This window comes from Leguminivora glycinivorella, chromosome 16 (assembly GCF_023078275.1).
Source record: "Leguminivora glycinivorella isolate SPB_JAAS2020 chromosome 16, LegGlyc_1.1, whole genome shotgun sequence".
NCBI classification, from domain to species: domain Eukaryota; kingdom Metazoa; phylum Arthropoda; class Insecta; order Lepidoptera; family Tortricidae; genus Leguminivora; species Leguminivora glycinivorella.
This window is the reverse complement of record NC_062986.1, coordinates 11,008,141-11,027,934: the sequence shown is the minus strand read 5'-3', so window position 1 is coordinate 11,027,934 and position 19,794 is coordinate 11,008,141. Positions and strand designations below refer to the sequence as shown.

The following is a 19,794-nucleotide window of genomic DNA, read 5'->3' as shown; positions in this document are numbered from 1 at the left end:
TTTACCTACCGCGAAAATGCCCACAAACATTCGCGCCTGCTTTTTCAAGTGACAGAAATGGCTAGACAGACTATACATAATTATTTTATAACTCACTTGATAGCTATGTATCTCCAAATGGCCAGTGAGAGAGTGAGACAGATAGAGGCGGTGTGCATTATCTGCGCGAAGTGCATGTGGAAGAGAAGGTACATCGCCCAACTGTACGGGAAATCCAGTTTCTCGGGAAGTATCTGGAAATAAGGTTTATAATTAAACATACTTAGATAGAATAGTACATTAGGTCGTGTTTTAATTTATCGCCACTCGGTTCGAACTTCCTTTTTTCGCACTTGTATCATAATGTACTATATTGGCACGGAAATAAACAAATAACTAAAATGAGTTGATAAAACATCCATGACTCAGGAACAAAATATATCATATAGTGCTCATCACACAAATAAATGCCCTTACCGGGATCCGAACCCAGGACCGACCAAGAAAAGAAAAGTTTTGAACCTTCAATAATCATACACATGTTTTGAACCTTCAATAATCATACACATGACTCACTTTAAGGTATACTAATGGCACAGGTCCGCGTAATTACACGGAAGACCAGATGAAGTATTTATGCTGAGTAAATTCTGGTGTTAATGGTCATAACCAATATTGCGAATGGACTGAACATTTGATCCGGATTTCGTAGATTCATCCTTTTTTTCATTCAAGGCTTTACCTAATGGACGCACTTTTCACTTTCCAACCTAGAAAGCACTTTATAATGTGTGGGCGAGCATTGGCAAAAAACTTTAGCATGCTGTGCCGACGATTTCTGACAGATTTTTTGGTTTAAATTTTCAAAGCTGATTACAGTATACTGATGCGGTGGCCCAGTGAATAATACTGTCATGAATATCCCACCAAACGGACAGCATAACTTTTTTCGGGTGAGGCTCTGTTTTGGTGCCTCGTTAGGAGCTAGCGACGTTTGCGTGTGTGATTTATATATAAGACCCATTCGTGATAAGATGGTCCAACCAGTTGAATGCCGAAAAGACAGAAGTTGTATGCAGATATCGGCACGGCGGTTTAGTTGATCTCTATCAGTTCGTGCGGTATCCAAACACTGTATTTGTAGTTTTTTCCAACTAATGGTGAATGGTCCCAAAAGACGGAAGACCAGATCTGATAATGCTCTCGGGTTAGACACAACTTCATTTATGCTGAATGGCCAGACTGAAATTCATATAGTAAGCAATGCCTTACATGCACTTTTAATTCGTCCATTTTCTTCCTTATATTAGGGCGACCATTTCGTGGTTCTAACTTATATGTTTTAATTACTTTTATTTGCTGTTTCTGTTTTTTTACTTGTGTATTTTATTGTAGTTATCACGAATAAATAATTGATTGATTGATTGATAATGACACGATTGTAGAGAAGTATTTCTTTGTCAGATGCGATCGGAAAAGTACGTTGTATGAATATTTGTGCAAAAAAATATCTAACATATTAGGCGAATCCGTTATCCATTTGTAATTTTGTAAACATAATTATGTTTAAATAATATGTGTACATGTTGCTTTTATAAAATCGACTTAATGATTCAAATGACAAGTAACTTGTAGAATGTAGGTACTAGTTACACTTAACAAAATCTAACTTGTTGTTTGAACCAAAGAGCACGTAGGCGCTATTTTAACCAAAAAACTTGTTGAACGAACATGAAAAATGGTTGTTTTTTCTCTCAGTGTATATTTATGTTACTATAATATCACTCTTTTTATTCTGAATAAGGTATAGCGGGGCAAATCTCGACTGGAGGGCCATTGTAACTAATCCATTTTTCCATTATTACACTACATACGAAAGACGATGTGCTTCTGCCGGAGAGCATGACGTTATTTGCCTACAGTATACTCAAGTCGCGTGACACAATGGTGCCGTGATTCGGTTTTATGCGGACAAAGGACCCTTTGTTGCTCAATTTAAGATTTGACTGGTATCAACGGTATCGTAATCCTGTTCTATCACAGAATATATAATAGTACAAGTACAGAAGGCTCACTGCTTTGATGTTCACGAAATGCCGCCTTTTTAAATGCCTACAAAATTCTAACAAAGAAACGAACCGCACGTGCGCAGCGTCGGAGGATAAGGTTGCCTATGGATTAGAACGCATTAATTCTCAGATAAATAGTTATACTATATATTCAAGTCTTGGTTACTTTCTAGGTATATATACAGTATTTATATATTTTTGTTACAGCCTTCAGCATCACAAGCCTTATTGAACTTTTCCGTTAGACTTAATCGATAAGATCAGTGTAATATTGTCCTATTTTATTCATGATGTCTATTTAACTAAGCATTATTAGCCATTCCACACGTGGACATCGCATATGAACCTTGAAAAAACTCTCTACGTAATGTAACAACAGAAAGTGCGAACGTGCGTTCCGTGAGAACGCGCGCCACCCCTGATTAGGCCGCGAACTCGCGGCCGCCAGCATGTACTTGTAGCGCGGCGATAGAATTGCGGAGTGAGCCGCCCCTGGTTCTATCCGAGCGTAGTCAGCAGTAGTGGTACACTTTAAGTACGCGGTAGTTTTGTGAGATAGATGTATATATTGAGCTGATGCAACCCTTCAATGCTGCTTTGATTGCATAAAACAACCGCGAACTTAGTGTGCAGTGCTCGTACAAGGAAATACGACCGATGATCTCGCACTTTTGTTTTAGATTTGATCCATAAAAGGATATCTCGATCTTTGCACTCTTGAGTTTTCTGTTTATATTTTCAAGACCTAGAACGAAGACATATTGATGTGTGAATTACTTTGTGAAAATTAATTTCATTCAGGCAGTGCGCTGAGGCACTGAGGCAAAAATTCCGAGAACTGAACGCTTGTCTTTCACTTTCCTCGCTTAACACTTTTTTTAAAGTTGCTCAGTGCTTGTTAAAAATATTACCTGCACGGGAAGCATGGTCACGCGATAGACGATAAAATATCAGGCCGTCAATATCGCACTTACAAATAGTGCTTCCCGTGCTGTATATTTATTTTATCGTAGTATGAGAATAACAATGTATTCGCAGAAGTATTAAATGGAAACGAGATGTCACAGCGAATCATAACTAACTGGTAACTACATTCTAAAACTCTAGTAATAATAGTAGTACATATAGCATAAGTATTGCAGGGATATACACGCATTAGCTTTAATCTATTAAATAATATGCTTAAGTAATACGAGTCAGTCTATAGCCATTTTCAGACTGATTGTCTCGGTGTTCTCTAGGTTTGTCAGAAAACCAATAGACATTTAATAAAGTAAGTTTCGGCGTCTCATTTTCAATTTACTTTACTCGCAATTTGCTCTGAAAAAGCAAAAATAAAATCTTATTCTATTCCGGCACAGCCCGTCGTCACTCCATAGTATGATAATATCACCAAGCAATGATTGCCAACATTACGACACAAAAAAATGCTATCAAATCAAAATGACATCTATTGTTAACAGTACTAAAGTCCATTATATTTTGGTAGCACAAATACATAGATAATGGAGTTTCATATTTCCTTAGTCTATGGCCTGACCTACGTGTTTTTTTTTTCAAAACGTCAAGTCGTCAACGTCAAATCTGTCGTAACTGGTTTGAATTTTGTAAGTTAAGTAAATAATAAAATTATTGAAATTTCGGTCAAACCAATAAGAAAGTGTGAAATTTGTGGTGTTAGATATTTGAAAATATCAACTTGTGGCTTGTTTTTACCTAGCTTTGCACTGGATATATGCAGGTCGGTAACTATTAGTATTTTATTTTATTTTCGTTTCGAGTTGCTAACAATTACTCATTAAATCAATTTAAAGTAGTACTAATAATGTACAGTCTACGATTTGAGCGAAAACATTCTGTAAATAAGTTTTTCGTAAACGATTATGGGTAATTTTAACAGGTAACGAAGAATCGGCATATTTATCCATCTCCTGTATGAAGATAATGTTGGGCAAAGGTTTTCAAGGCTTTTTGCAGTAAATATTAACTTTCCCTGGTAAACATGCAAGGAACACGAAGATTAAATGAAGCAACAAATACTGGCTTATAACAAAACTCTTAATTAGGAGACAGTGCCAAATATGAACGTCAGGCACAGTAAATCATAGGAATTTTCTGCAAACGCCTCAAAATTAGTTCAACTGAGAAGTGCTGTAAAGTAGTTGAAAAATTACTTCATGTAAAAGAAAAGTGATGTTATATTTTGCTTTTGTTTTATTCATTTTATACAGGGGCGTATTAAAGGCGGCAGGCTCTTTTAGGGTAGCAAAGCAGCATTTTTTCTTAAATTTCATACTTTATCGTCACTTAACGGGGCGGTAATCCTGACTGGCTCAGGATGCCAACGCCAAATCCTTGAAATACGCCTCTGACAGCCGGGCATGATGGCGAGGAAACCTTCCAGCATATCGACAACAACTCAACGCGTGGTGACCATTGCTCTCTACCATGCAAAAAAAAGATAAATGTTTAATATTATAAGGTCAAGCGGGGGAACTGCGACTACTAAAATATAAAGTACAACTTTGACTGCCTAAAACTACTATTAACGGTAATTTTAATGACAATTGATTGCCTTCACACTGTAGATTAGTTATCTAGGTTTTATTTCATCTGGCTCTCATGGCTATTATAATGAATATTACAGGAAAAATAAAATCGTACACGTATCTTGAAAACTTTTTTTAATTTATAAAAAAAAATGGTTAAAATCGGTTCACGCAATAAATAATTATCCCATAAAAATCATCTTCCAATACTAGCTCGCGCGCATTAGTTTACTCAATTTGCCGATAGATGTCGCTGTACGTTGAACACTCATTTCCTACATCGCGTTTTTCCAGATATAATGAGGTAGGTTCAAGACCGTCTTGACTATTGAAGTCGAATAGTCTTGATTTTATTTAGACGTTGTCTAACAATAAAATTGTATATTAAAATATGACTTGTTTTGTGGAAAATTTAGTCTTGAGGGCATTGAGTCGTCTGTAGAGTTCTATGAATAACATTTTGATGATTCAACTATTGCAAAATTTGTACGGAACCTTCGGTGAGCGAGTCCGACTCGCACTTGACCGGTTTTTTTCCTTTTACGACGACGACGGCGGCGAGCGGCGCGGTTAGTCTGCGGAGTTTAGCCGTCGCGTGAACTCCTATATGCCTAAAGAGAGGCCTCCGAATTGGCCCGAAACATGTCGCAGCAATAGCGATATAATAACGTGAGTTCAACCGTATTTAAATGAATTATTTGCTGTATTGTTATTACGGAAGCTTTAACTCCGAAACAACTGTCGGTTACTATCGGTTATTCCGTACGTTTGGGAGACGTGCGCGGAGCCGAAACCAACACACAGAGTCCCTTTTCCTCTAATATACCCCGTATATCCATCGAATGCTGACTTTGCCCTTTGCCGTGAGGCTTGCACAGACAGCACTCGCTAGGGTGTAAGGACGATTTATTAATTAAGATTTATAATATAGTTAGGGATCTACATATATTATGTTATTTATGGAAACACAAAAAAAAACCGGCCAAGAGCGTGTCGGACCACGCTCAGTGTTTTTTCTTAAAAACTACTGAACCTATCAAGTTCAAAACAATTTTCCTAGAAAGTCTTTATAAAGTTCTACTTTTGTGATTTTTTCCATATTTTTTGTGGACACACTTTTTTTCCTTTAGGAACGATTATTTCCGAAAATATTAATATTATCAAAAAACGTGAGTATTACCGTACTGTAAAAATGTAATGTATACGGATTAATGAATTTAATATAGATAGGTAATTATTGATATGTGGCAAAACGAAGGAAATTGTTTACACCTTCGCAATAAGTATCTAATGATATTTTTTTAATTTACCATGTTACTTCACGTAGGTACCTACTTAGGTACTTATTTTAAAAACTCTAAAAATGTCTATTGAGTTTCTGTCGCAGACCACCATGTGGCTTCTGCATATTCTGCGCTGTGATAGAGTTGCCATAGTAGGTATGTATATATTGTATAATAGGCAATAAGAGGCAAAAAACATATTGTGCTAAAATATTTTTCCCCTCACTAGCTCGGAAACACGTGTTTTGTCCTTTAATACCAGCGGGTAAAAACGCATTTTATCCACTAGTGGGTAAAGTAATTTGACCTTGAATAATGTCAAATTAACTGCTTTAAAATTGATAAAAGTAGGTGAATCTAGTAATAAAAATGATTTACCACCTGTGGAACTACTGGAAGCAGTGATAAACGCGTTTTTTGCGTTGTAGTTTCCTCGCTATAGTGAGGGGAAAAGTTTTGTGTTACACTCGGGTGCAAATGTATTTTACTTCTCGTGTGTTAAAAAACTCGCAAGTTCAGGATTCTATTCTCGAACCACTCGCTTCGCTCGTGGTTCAACTATAGAATCCTTTCACTTGCTCGTTTTTCAATTCCACACTCGGCGTTAAAATACAACTTTGCTCCCTTGTATAACAAATAACTATAAAATACCTACAGTCATTTCCGAAACGTGTGAATTCACGTCAATACTTTCTTTTATCAGTATTACACGGAGTAGGTAAACGTTTCGTGGCAGCGGCAGCGCACACTGCAGAGAGCGCACGTGGACACCGGCGCGGCGCCACAGAATATATAATAGCACAAGTAAAGAAGGCCCACTGCTTTGATGTTTCCGAAATGCCGCCTTTTTAAATACCTACAACATTCTTACAAAGAAACGAGCCGCACGTGCGCGGCGTCCGGTGATAGGGTTACCAATGGATCCAAACGAATTAATACTCACATTCAATGTTATATTATTATATTCAAGTCTTGAGTACTTTCTAGGTATATACGCTGTATTTATATATTTTTGTTCAAGGTTCCAACATCACAAGCCTTATTGAACTTTTCCGTGGGACTTAATCAGTAGTAGATCTGTATAAGAATATCTTTTGGTATTTATTTTATTCAACATGTCTATTTAATTAAGTAATATTAGCCATTCCACCCGCGGACATCGCTTAAAAAACCTCGCGACGTAAAGTAACAATAGAAAGTGCGAACGTGCATTCCGTGAGAATGTGCGCCACCCCTGAGTAGGCCGCGAACTCGCGGCCGCCAGGATATACTTGTAGCGCGGCGATAGGATAGCGGAGTGAGCCTGCGTGAGCTAGGTATGCATACAACTACAACTGCTGTAGGCACCGCCCCCCCCCCCCCCTCAGCGCGTCCTCTGCGGCGCGGCGATAATCACCTAGCCCTAAGGCCCTGGTTTCTCTGGCCCGTCACACGCGCCCGGCGGCATTTGGATGTGAGCCGCATGTGCCGCTGTGCCACACCCTGTCGGTCGCGGATGCGTGGGTTTTCTGACCCTTGGTCACCCGTCGTCGGCGACGGAACTCAGAAGCTCTGGTAGACTGATTTTTGAACTGTTGTGTTGTGCTCTGATCAAAATGAATGCAAAAATACTTACATTGTAATTCTTAGAGGAAGAAGATTATACGCGACTTAATCCGTCCATATAAATATTGATATTACCCAAAAAAAAGAGACAGTCAAACGATATTTTTGTATGAAACCGGCAAAAAGAATGTGAAATTTTTAACTTGGTACTCAAAAACTTGCATTGTAGTAAAGAAAAAATTACATCATATATTCGATTAAGTATATCGAAAACAGTTCACAGAAGTACAATTCATCCATTGAATTACTATGTACTAACATACTAGAAATTACACCCCAAACAAAGTCTGTGCTCCGGCCGGCAGCGCGCGGCGCATGCGTGGGGAGGTACCGTGTCATAGAGTAAGACTTGACCAATGACCACCTAGACGCGACACTCTTAGTGTAGACCTTTTTTTATACTTTTTGTAAAATACTAACCCCCTTATTCATAAACGCACACTAAAGTTATCAAGCCGATAAAGTTCGTTTGTCCCTTTTCGGCGTATTGGTGTGATAGAAAGGGACAAACGAACTTTATCGGCTTGATAACTTTAGTGAACGTTTATGAATAAGGGGGTAAGTAGTTTAATTTTAGCACTATCATACATTGTGCTATGTTTAAGTTCTACTAAGTGAAACAAAAATACATTATTGATTTTTTTCATATACCTACTTTAATTGCCCTTGAAGAAAATCATAGGTTATTGTATGAAAATATCGATTACAACTCGTGTTAGAACTGTGTAGTATTCATAAGTATAACGTGAAATAAATTTAACATTTCTCTTTTATATATTACAAACAGAATATAATCACAATTACTATACTTCATTACCTACATGTCAAGTCTGTGCGATTATGATGCGATTAATCTATGATTTCGTTCAATAAAATGGCAGCGATAGCTTCGCGTTTGAGGAGCGCGTCCCTTCATTGAAATAATTACTTAAATAAAGATCGATTAACATAGCGTGTATACTAACCGATGAAATGTGACACGTCAGTTTTATTCGATTTTCTCGTATGGCTTAAACAGCATCTTGTTGCGCAGGAAGGCATTTTTACATTTTATTTGTGTGCAGGCAGAAACATAAGTCCAATGGACTTACGTTTGTAGCGCAAACGTTTTGCTCGCAGTGTCCTCTCTAGTATTACCTCAATGAGTTCATCATTATCTTTAGTGAAGTCAGTCATTTTCCATATCAAGACGCCACCCGCCGTCCGTTGCTATTGTACAAAACGAATACAGACCGTCGCGTGCGGCGTGTGACCTTCGCCCGTCGAACCACCCGCCGCCGGCGACGTTTCAAAGAAACCACCCTCAAACATTTCCGAACAAAACATTCGAACGTCGTCAGTCGCGGACCCGCGTAAAAAACCACAACACATTCTATGAACATTGGTCAAGTGCGAGTCGGTTTTCGACTTTTCCATACAAAGAACTCATGAGCGCCTGAACGACTGTGATGGCAAAGTTAACTTTTCGCACTTTCAAGACTTTACGTATATATCTCGGAAACGATAAGAGATAGAGCAAAATGGACTTCAGATTTGGGCTGTCGTTGGCACAAATTCTATGTTTTCGTCAACAGAGACCTTTTTTGGACCGATTTGAACAAAATTTTGCTCAGTCCACTTACAAACGGTCTTAAGCGCCTCCTTTTTAGTAGAAACTTAAGTCATTTTGGCAAATGAAAAAAAAAATTGAACAATTTCTAAAAAGAAAAAGACAGAAATGAATTTCTTTCTACCTGTCCATCACGCTTACAAAATTTTAAGACGTTTAGTACTGCTTGCAGCGTCAGTGAGTGAAAATCTTAATTTGAGTTTTTTCTCGTAAGTCCGACTTACGCTTGACTGTAGATTTCTAATAGGTTTTCCTGTAATCTACAGGTAGAGGGCTATCTCGTGTATTTTTTTGAAAATTTTACGCTAAGTAGTTTCGGAGATAAGGGGGGGGAATGGTCATTTTTTGTCTATTTTCTTAAATTACTTCTAAAGTACCAAAATTTAAAATTAAAAAAAAATATATTTCAAATGCTCATAATAAGTATTGATTGACGCTGTCATGTCAAGCAGCTGCCAAATTTTTTCCCGTTTCAATTTAAATTAAATTTTGTGTTTGTTTTTAAAGGTTTCCAAAAATGCATGAAAAAACGCCAAATAATTGCATATAATATTCGTAGCATTGAAGTCGAACCGGTAGGTGGCCGATCAGAAGTGTAAGCGAAGACGGCTTCAAGTCGACACATCTGTGCAATGTTGTGGCAATGGGTCCGCGCAGATCCTGCGCTCCGTGCCTTAGTCAAGGCCAAGGCGACAACGAAGACTGCCCACGACCGTAGTCGCAGTGGCACGGTGACGTAGAGGCAGCTGGTGATTGGAGCGCCTCCTCGCTGTTCTACTTTTTGTTGAATGTATTTGAACGCCAAATTACATGTTTATTATCACTATATTATATCAATGAATAACGAAACAGATACCGTGAAGTGTGATAAAAAAAAATTCAGTGTATGAGTGCGTGCTTTGATTTAATTATTTATGCTTTGTTTTATTCTGTACTGTATACGTTATGCTGAATTGCCAGACTTGGAATACCCTGGAGTGGTCACTGTTTATATGCAATGTGCTTTATGTATGCCCAAAAGCTTTGGCGATTGGCGAAAACTATATACTTTTTGTTTGAAGTGAAATCTACTTCATAGTGTTCACGTGTTTTATTACTATAAGTATCTCTAATATTGGTTAATTTTTATCCTTTTTATTAGGTAGTATATATAAGTAGTTTTAGTACCTATACTTAATGTCCCTATTAGCAACCAATGTCGCCCCTACCACGTCGCTGGATATAAATGTTCGCTGCCCACAATGCCCTCGATACTTCAAAGGTACGAGAGGTTTAAATATCCATATTTCCAAGAAACATACAACCCAGACCTCATGCTCGGCCCCTGTAATATCCGTCCCACAACCGATACCCAATACACCACCAGTACCACCACAATCTACAACTATCGACCCACCTTTTTGGCAAACCCTCAGTAACCTAAAAAATACCCTCCCTACTGTCAAACGTATACCCAGGGGCGCTCGCGTTGCAGTTTCTAAAATCCTCGCTGAAACTATTAAAACAACGGTGAGCGAGAACTCAAAACACGCCTGGGAGGAACTTTTGACATTTTCCTTTAAAGTTTTACATGTTAATAAAAACGAGTCTAGTAAATCCCTAACAGCCAAAATTAAAGAAAACTGCCATCATAACTCTACAGTACATCACGATTACCCTCAACACTCTTTTAACAACCGAAACTTGTATAAATTAGTAGAAAGCAAGGTAGCCGATGGCGACATTAGGGGAGCCGCCCGCATCATATTTTCTAGCGACGTGGTAGCACCGAACAGCACAGACACACTTTCAGCTCTAACTGACAAACATCCACTTCCAGCAGCCAGCCTCGTCTTGCCCGACCCTCCCCAGCCCAGTGATCTACCACTTAAGGCGAGCGCCGAGGATGTCCTGGAAGCCGTCATGTCGTTCCCGAATGGCTCTGCTGGTGGCCTAGATGGCCTGACGCCACAACACCTAAAGGATCTGCTAAGCAATGACTGTAACGGAACGCGTGATGAGCTCCTTAAACAAGTCACGTCTCTAATAAACATTATGCTGGCAGGTGAAGTACCCGCAGACGTAATTGACATCCTCTACGGTGCCAATTTGTGTGCTTTACAAAAAAAAGACGGTGGTATACGGCCAATCGCCGTTGGATCCACTTTCCGCCGTCTGGCTGCAAAAATAGCGTGCCGTGCTGTTCTTACAAAATTAGGCAAATACTTTAGCCCCCTCCAACTGGGTTTTGGATCCAATAGCGGTTGCGAAGCCGCCGTCCATGCCGTGCGAACCTACGTGGAGCGTCGGGCGGGCGAGGTGCTGTTGAAGGTGGACGTAACAAATGCTTTCAATTCCGTGGACCGAGGCGCCCTGCTGACCCAAATCAAAGAAAAAATTCCCGAAACATACAATTTTCTTTGGCAGTGCTATAGTTCACCATCTAAACTTGTTTATAAATGTAATCTTTTGGCTTCATCTGTTGGTTGTCAGCAGGGCGATCCCTTGGGCCCAGCTATTTTCAGCCTTGCTATCCACCCTATCATCAAAAAACTAAATTCTAAATTAAATATCTGGTATCTCGACGATGGGACCCTTGGAGGCGATGCCAGCACAGTCTTAGCCGATTTACAGGCACTAACTAACGACCTAAAGACTATCGGCTTAACTCTAAATTTCTCGAAATGTGAACTGTTCATCTCAAACCATGCTACTGGCTGTCAAAGAATAGCGGACGACTTTGCTTTGACTGCCCCGGGAATAAAAATCATCCGCGAAACTGAACTTCAACTCCTTGGCTGCCCAATTTTAGACCAATCTTTCGACGAATACGTTAATGACAAAATTCAAAATTTCAGATCTATTTCGGACCGTCTTTTAAACATTAACATGCACACTACCTACTCCATTATACGACACTGCCTATTTGTGCCCAAATTTACGTACGTTCTCCGCTGCAGTCACCTTTGGAAGCATCCTAGTCTACTTCTCAAATTAGACTCGCTAATTGAGGACACTCTGTCATCTGTTTTTAATATTCGTTTCGAAGAAAGGTCTTGGACCCAGGCTACTCTGCCAGTTCGGCACGGTGGCCTGGGCATCCGCAAAATTTCTAGTGTTTCGCTCCCAGCTTTCTTATCCTCGGTGCACAGTGCTCAAACCTTGATTGAGAGCATATTAACTCCTTCTCTCGGCACCATAGAGGCAGCCCATTGCACCGAGGCCAAGAACGTATGGCTACTAACTTGTGGCAACGCAGATCCGCCTGACAATCTCTGCTCGCAGAGGCAGTGGGACGAGCCGCTCTGCCGTCTAGTACGGAATAGTCTTGTTGATACGTCAACTAGCTCGGCAGAGCGAGCTCGTCTTCTTGCCACTGCGGAGTGGGAGTCGGGCCTGTGGTTGCAAGCAGTACCCTCACCATCCATAGGCACCTTACTCGACAACTCCACCTTCCGACTGGCGACATGTTTGCGTCTGGGGATTACAACTAACGTCCCCCATCGCTGCCGCTGTGGTACCATGGTGGATAGTCATGGGCATCATGGGCTCTCCTGTGGCAGAAGCGCCGGCCGCATACCCCGACATGCCGGCATCAACGATATCATCCGAAGGGCCTTTGTCAGTGTCAAAGTCCCAGCCATCCTTGAGCCAGTCGGCCTGGCAAGGGACGATGGCAAGAGGCCCGACGGTATGACTCTGGTGCCTTGGAAGTTGGGTCGGCCTCTGGTTTGGGATGCCACGTGTGTTGACACACTTGCGCCGTCCCATCTTCAGGGCACCAGCGGTGGTGCTGGTCATGCGGCGTCTGCGGCCGAAGACCTCAAGCGCCGCAAATATGCTACCCTTGGCAGCAGTTACATTTTTGCGGCGTTTGGTGTGGAAACACTGGGGCCATGGGGGCCAAGCGCGCGTCAGATGTACAAGGAACTAGCGGCGCGCCTTATTGACGTTACAGGTGACCAGAGGGCTGGCCAATATTTTGCTCAACGCATTAGCATTGCCATCCAACGTGGCAATGCGGCCAGCCTTCTGGGCACACTACCCGGTGGCAGCGACTTGGGCGAGGTTTTTTATTTATAAGTTATTTTAATTTAATTTAATTTATTTTATTTATTATTATTTCTAAGCTTATTTATAGTTGTTATGATGTTTGTTTCTCGAAACCATTATTTAGTACCAATGCTCATAAAATGCTCTTTCATTTGATATATAACACAATATAGTTTTAATAACTTTGATTTTTAATTTTCAAGTTTACCCCCCAAAAGTGACCCCTATGATCAAATTTCATTTAATTAAATTACATGTCCGTCTTTGGGCCACAGGTTTACATACGTGTACCAAATTTCAAGTAAATCGGTCCAGTAGTTTCGGAGAAATCGGCTGTAACAGAGGGACAGACAGACACACGAGTGATCCTATAAGGGTTCCGTTTTTCCTCTTTGAGGTACGGAACCCTAAAAACGATCTTAGTAAACCCTTATTCATTTTTAAATACCTATCCAACAATGTATCACCCATTGGGGTTTGAATGAAAAAAAAAATCAGTCCCCACTTTACATGTAGGGGGGGGGGGTACCCTAACAAAACATTTTTTTCCACTTTTTATTTTACTAATTTGTCGGCGTGATTGATATACATATTGATACCAAATTTCAGCTTTCCAGTGCTAACGGTCACTGAGATTATCCGCGGACAGACGGACATGGCGAAACTATAAGGGTTCCTAGTTGACTACGGAACCCTAAAAAACACTATCAATAGAATACCATAATATATGTACAAGATGCGCACACCAACGCAATTGGCGCTTCATGAGTACTACTCCATGCCCGGGATGCCCGCAGAACCTCCGAGTTTGGAACAAGATCCTGCCATCTCAACCTTAGTATTGGTCTGTAGGTACTGAGACAGCGTAGATGAAATGTGTCTAGTCGTTTAACGTTCCCTTTGTACAGACACCATGTGTCGAGGCGTAGAGCAAAGGCAGTATTATTGATCTATAGACGGCGAGATTTGTGTTAAAGCTCAGATCGTGTGACTTCCAAACTTCCTAGGTACCCATCTTGTACGCATGGCGCCATCAAGACTGCCCAAAGCAGTATTTTACTCTGAGCTAGCTCTAGGTAAACGCAAGGTTGGTGGGTACCTGCGATACAAGGACGTCGTAAAACGCCATCTGTTGGCCACTGGCATATCCTGTGAGTCATGGGTCATGGGAGGAACTTGCAAAACGGAGATTAGACTGGCGAACAGCTGTCAGTCAATACGGGTCTTGATAACTTTGAACGCACCCGGCTTGAAGACGACGCCAAAAGTCAGCTCCGAAAGACTCGACACAAATAATGCATTGGACAACTATACTGCGCTCCGTGTTGCCGTACTTTCAAAACTAAATTTGGTTTTGCAAGTTACTCTCGTGCCCATGCACGTATCTAAAAGCTAATAAAATTAAAATACACACTTTCTTTCTATACAAAAAAATTGTGGCTTGTCAGGACGTAGCCGTCGACAGATACGTCGAGGACATGATCAGCACCATAATATTATAAGAAATAAACTAAGTTGGTGACTTAATATCCAAGAAAGAAAGATAAAGAAAACATCTTAATAGATAACAATTAATCTTTAACTATTCTAATTGTATTAGACAATGTAGAAAAATCATTTCTGAAGCATGAAACAGTAGAAAAGACGCGAACAATAGCAGCGACATTAGCGATTCACTCGGCGTTGCTGCGTCTCAATTGGCGAGTCGGTGCGCGACACACAGCAAAGAGAAAAGAGATTTCAGTGTGCGTAGTCGAATGCACAAACGCTCTCGATAATCTCTTTCGTAGCGATCTATCTCTGTCGCTCTTGCGGACTTACGCGACAGAGGCAGACTATATTTCTGCGGCGTTTCGGTGGCGTTTCGCGTCGCAGAAATGCCATTCGGCTACGGGGTCAGACCCTCCACTATGGTTTTTGATTTTTAACCGTCGCCTCATATCTCAAGAAGGACGGTTATCAAGTCGTCTGTATGTTTTTTTATTTTTTTATTTTTTATGTTTGTTCCTCGATATCTCCGTCGTTACTGGACTAATTTTGAAATTTTTTTTTTGATTGAATGTATATGCATACAGATTGGTCCCATTTTTCTCAGAACCCAGTTCTGATGATGGGATCCTGGAGAAATCGAGGGAACTCCTCAAATCTGAAAGGCATACATATGGTGATTTTTGTGTTTTTAAAGGAACAGCATGCATTTAGGTACGGAACAGTGACATTTGGTGCAGTGGAACTGCTGTTGATGGCCAGAACGGAACTCTTCAAATCTGAACGGCACGCTTATAGTGACTTTGGTATTTTTATACGAACAGCATGCACTTTCGTCCAGAACAGTGACATTTGGTGCAGTGGAATTTCTGATGATGGTCAGAACCGAACTCCTCAAATCTGAACGGCACGCTTATAGTGACTTTGGTATTTTTATAAGAACAGCATGCACTTTCGTCCAGAACAGTGACATTTGGTGCAGTGGAACTGCTGATGATGGCCAGAACCAAACTCCTCAAATCTGAACGGCACGCTTATAGTGACTTTGCCATTTTTATAAGAACAGCATGCACTTTCGTCCAGAACAGTGACATTTGGTGCAGTGGAATTTCTGATGATGGTCAGAACCAAACTCCTCAAATCTGAACGGCACGCTTATAGTGACTTTGGTATTTTTATAAGAACAGCATGCACTTTCGTCCAGAACAGTGATATTTGGTGCAGTGGAACTGCTGATCATGGCCAGAACCAAACTCCTCAAACCAGAACGGCACACTCATAGTGACTTTGGTATTTTTGTAAGAAAAGCATGCATTTAAGTTCAGAACAGTGACATTTATTTAGTTATGTTTGTTAAGCATAAGTTTTGAAGTCAAAGTTTGTCAAGCTTCGATTTCTTATAATATAATCGGATTCATGAGGAATTGAGGAAACTCCTCAAACCTTAACGTTATACGTATATTCATTTGTGTTGCCATCTAATAATTAAAGCATTAAAAGCAGTTTTAAAAAATACTTACACATTTCTACATAATCCAACATTCGCAAGTAGCTTTCACCAGAACCCGAAAGGCGACGGTTTTTTTTTCTTAAAAATTATTTTGAATAAGTTACTCAGCAGCTTAAACGTGACCGAAAATGACATTAACTATACAGCGCGTAAACGTGATAAGGGCGATAAATTAAACCAGGCACATAATTCATTAGTGTTATCATTAATTGAGAGGTGTTTTTAGTTACTCTTAATTTTCACCCCATGATGATTTTTTGACAAATTTTCCAGCAACAATGTATGTAAACGTGGTTGCGATGACAATCAATGACAACTGTCAACGAGCGTTTAACGAGATTGTGTTTTCACGGTAGTGCCTGCTGAGCCGCGGTCCTGGGTTCGAATCCCGGTAAGGGCATTTATTTCCTGAGTCATGGATGTTTTCTATGTATATAAGTCTGTATTTATCTATTTAAGTATGTATATCGTCGCTTAGCACCCATAGTACAAGCTTTGGGGCTAAGTTGATCTGTGTAAGGTGTCCCCAATATTTATTTATTTATTTATTATTATTTCTGTAGGCGTCTGACGTCGACGATTGCCATTCGGCTACGCCGGCTGATCCTTTTGTAAGTAAATAATTATTCCTCAGCTCAATCAATGTCTACCTTTAACAGTGATACATTTTTAGGAAGTTACAAAATACGTATTAGCTCAGAGAATCGATATCTCATCTACTTAGCCAAATTACTTTGGCATATAATATGAGCCTCAAATATTAAGCATCATTATTATTGAAAAAACGGCAGCAAATTTCAAGCGACAAAAATATTGCCGGGGAACATTAAACAATACTTTGGCGACTAAAATAATAATCGGCACCTAGTATTGTAAAGCGTAAGATTTTTAATATTTGTAGTCATATAGATGTTAGCACCTAAATAATTATACTTAGCTCATCGTTTAAAGTAGTATTTAAATTGCAGAGGCAACTAAAAAAATTACTGGGAAGTAGGTTTTTAAAAAAAAAACATATAAAATCGTTTCTTTATGGAAACGATGGTCCCATCGGAAAATCAGCGCTGGAAGTCACCAGCAACACGCTGAGATAAGGCCATTTCGTGGCACTTCATTCCTTTCCGTCTTGTTGTTATTATGTGTATTTTGTCTTGCCTGTGTTCATGAATAAATGTTTATTCTATTCTATTCTACTTATTCTATTCAAACATCGTATTTGCGACCTGTAAACCACGAGTAGTATTTAAATATATCTCTATAAGGGAACGCGTACCAAATCATTTTATAATAAATACACAGCAAAAAGGAGTGTACGAGTATAAGCTTCTAATGGGTCGGTAACGCGCATATGATACCCCTTGAGTAGCAGGCGTCCATAGGTTACGGTGACCACTTTCCATCAGGCCGATCGTATGCTTGTTTACCACCGACATGGCATTTAAAAAAAAGTACCGTGTTAATCGTATAGTATAATATTAGAGGTATAGGAGCAGAATTATTTTCTGCTAGCAGAAAAGTGGGTTAGTGTTAGGTTATTTTTTTAGTAGAATATAAGTCCTACCAAATTTGCTATGGCATAATTCTTAGGTACTTTGTATGAACAAAACAACGATAGCAAAAAGGAAATGAAATACAGTCCCAGAGGCACCGTTAGGTACGACGACGAGCGAAGCGAGGAGGAGTGTTAGGTATCTTGCATCCCCAACACACAAGACTCGCTATCAAAACAGAAATAGGAAGAAGATGGACAACTTTTTACTGCCTAAATATTATGCAAACAAAAATCTACGGAAGTACTCTTAATTTAGAAGATTATTTTGCTCATTAACATTATGCCAGCATAAGATTGGATATTATAAAATCTGCGGAACGATTTATGCCAAGGAATATTCTGAGTAAGGTTTTCCTGCCAAAAAAATGAATCTTTCAGAGTGACGTAAGACCGGCCTTAGATTCGATAGAGTAAACGTCATGAAAAGTTAAATTCATTGTATAGAGACGAAGTTGCCAGCACTCCCAAACACCTAATTTCATACCCATAAGTACAATATTTTGTCGACCATTATATTTTATAAGAATCCTTTTTTTTTATTAAAATGACAGCTCAGGTGATGAGTGCCGATGTATAAATTTTAAATGTACTTTTTATGTTAATTTGCTATATAAATATTTTAAAAGAACTGTATATTTTATATTAATAGATAGCCGTTTTCCTATTAAACTGTCTCTCTTAAATTGTTTCCAATATAATAATTCAGTTGCCAAATAAATAGTTGGTACTCGCGTCTGAATAAACCGTAGCCGTAATGACATTAAAATGCTACCTCATATTGAAATAATTTGAGGCCCCATTTTAGTCGCCAAACTATTATATTTGATACCCATTTCTATGGTTATTTAGTCGCCCGGTTAAATACGTGCCAATTACTTTTAGCTCACTACTTAACTGGTAAAGGCTGTCTTGATTCTTCGAAAACGGGTGAGAAAGTTGCATTATATCCACAAGAGCACAAAGTAATTTTATATAATTTTTTACTTGTACCTAGTCCTACCCTGGGCGGTAAAGTTGACGTGTAAATGACGATTTTGGATTACAAATGTTTTAATGGATCACAATATCCCAGCATGTCCGTTCCACTACGTCGTTTTCGTAAAAGACTTTTCTCACTACTACATGCGTGGTGTATTTTTTATCGTCAGGAATATTAGAATTGAATTTTCTGGTGGTTCTGAGCTCAACGAAGCCCAAAAATATTACGATCTGTAAGAATCAGGTATTTCGCCTCTATTTTAGAAAAGCTACCTACTAAGTAACGGAGGGCACTCACCAGGTACCTGTAGACGGCGAAGGGCACGTACTCCAGCATGACGAACACGTCGGCCACGGCCAGCCACTTGAGCAGCCGGTTGATGGGCGCCGCGGCCAGGTGCTGGCGAGTCAGCACTGCTACGAGTAGTAACAGAGAGCACTCACCAGGTACCTGTAGACGGCGAAGGGCACGTACTCCAGCATGACGAACACGTCGGCCACGGCCAGCCACTTGAGCAGCCGGTTGATGGGCGCCGCGGCCAGGTGCTGGCGAGTCAGCACTGCTACGAGTAGTAACAGAGAGCACTCACCAGGTACCTGTAGACGGCGAAGGGCACGTACTCCAGCATGACGAACACGTCGGCCACGGCCAGCCACTTGAGCAGCCGGTTGATGGGCGCCGCGGCCAGGTGCTGGCGAGTCAGCACTGCTACGAGTAGTAACAGAGAGCACTCACCAGGTACCTGTAGACGGCGAAGGGCACGTACTCCAGCATGACGAACACGTCGGCCACGGCCAGCCACTTGAGCAGCCGGTTGATGGGCGCCGCGGCCAGGTGCTGGCGAGTCAGCACTGCTACGAGTAGTAACAGAGAGCACTCACCAGGTACCTGTAGACGGCGAAGGGCACGTACTCCAGCATGACGAACACGTCGGCCACGGCCAGCCACTTGAGCAGCCGGTTGATGGGCGCCGCGGCCAGGTGCTGGCGAGTCAGCACTGCTACGAGTAGTAACAGAGAGCACTCACCAGGTACCTGTAGACGGCGAAGGGCACGTACTCCAGCATGACGAACACGTCGGCCACGGCCAGCCACTTGAGCAGCCGGTTGATGGGCGCCGCGGCCAGGTGCTGGCGAGTC

The 19,794-nt window shown here is 40.6% G+C and overlaps 1 protein-coding gene across 1 annotated transcript in view; it reads right to left on the bottom strand.

The window, feature by feature from the left end:
* Positions 1 to 19,794, bottom strand: part of LOC125234489 (G-protein coupled receptor dmsr-1-like) — a 118,771-nt gene that overhangs the window by 18,171 nt on the left and 80,806 nt on the right. Inside the window, exon 4 of the mRNA XM_048140749.1 lies at positions 97 to 233. Within this exon, the coding sequence (XP_047996706.1) occupies positions 97 to 233 (137 nt within the window). The remainder of the gene's footprint in view (positions 1 to 96; positions 234 to 19,794) is intronic.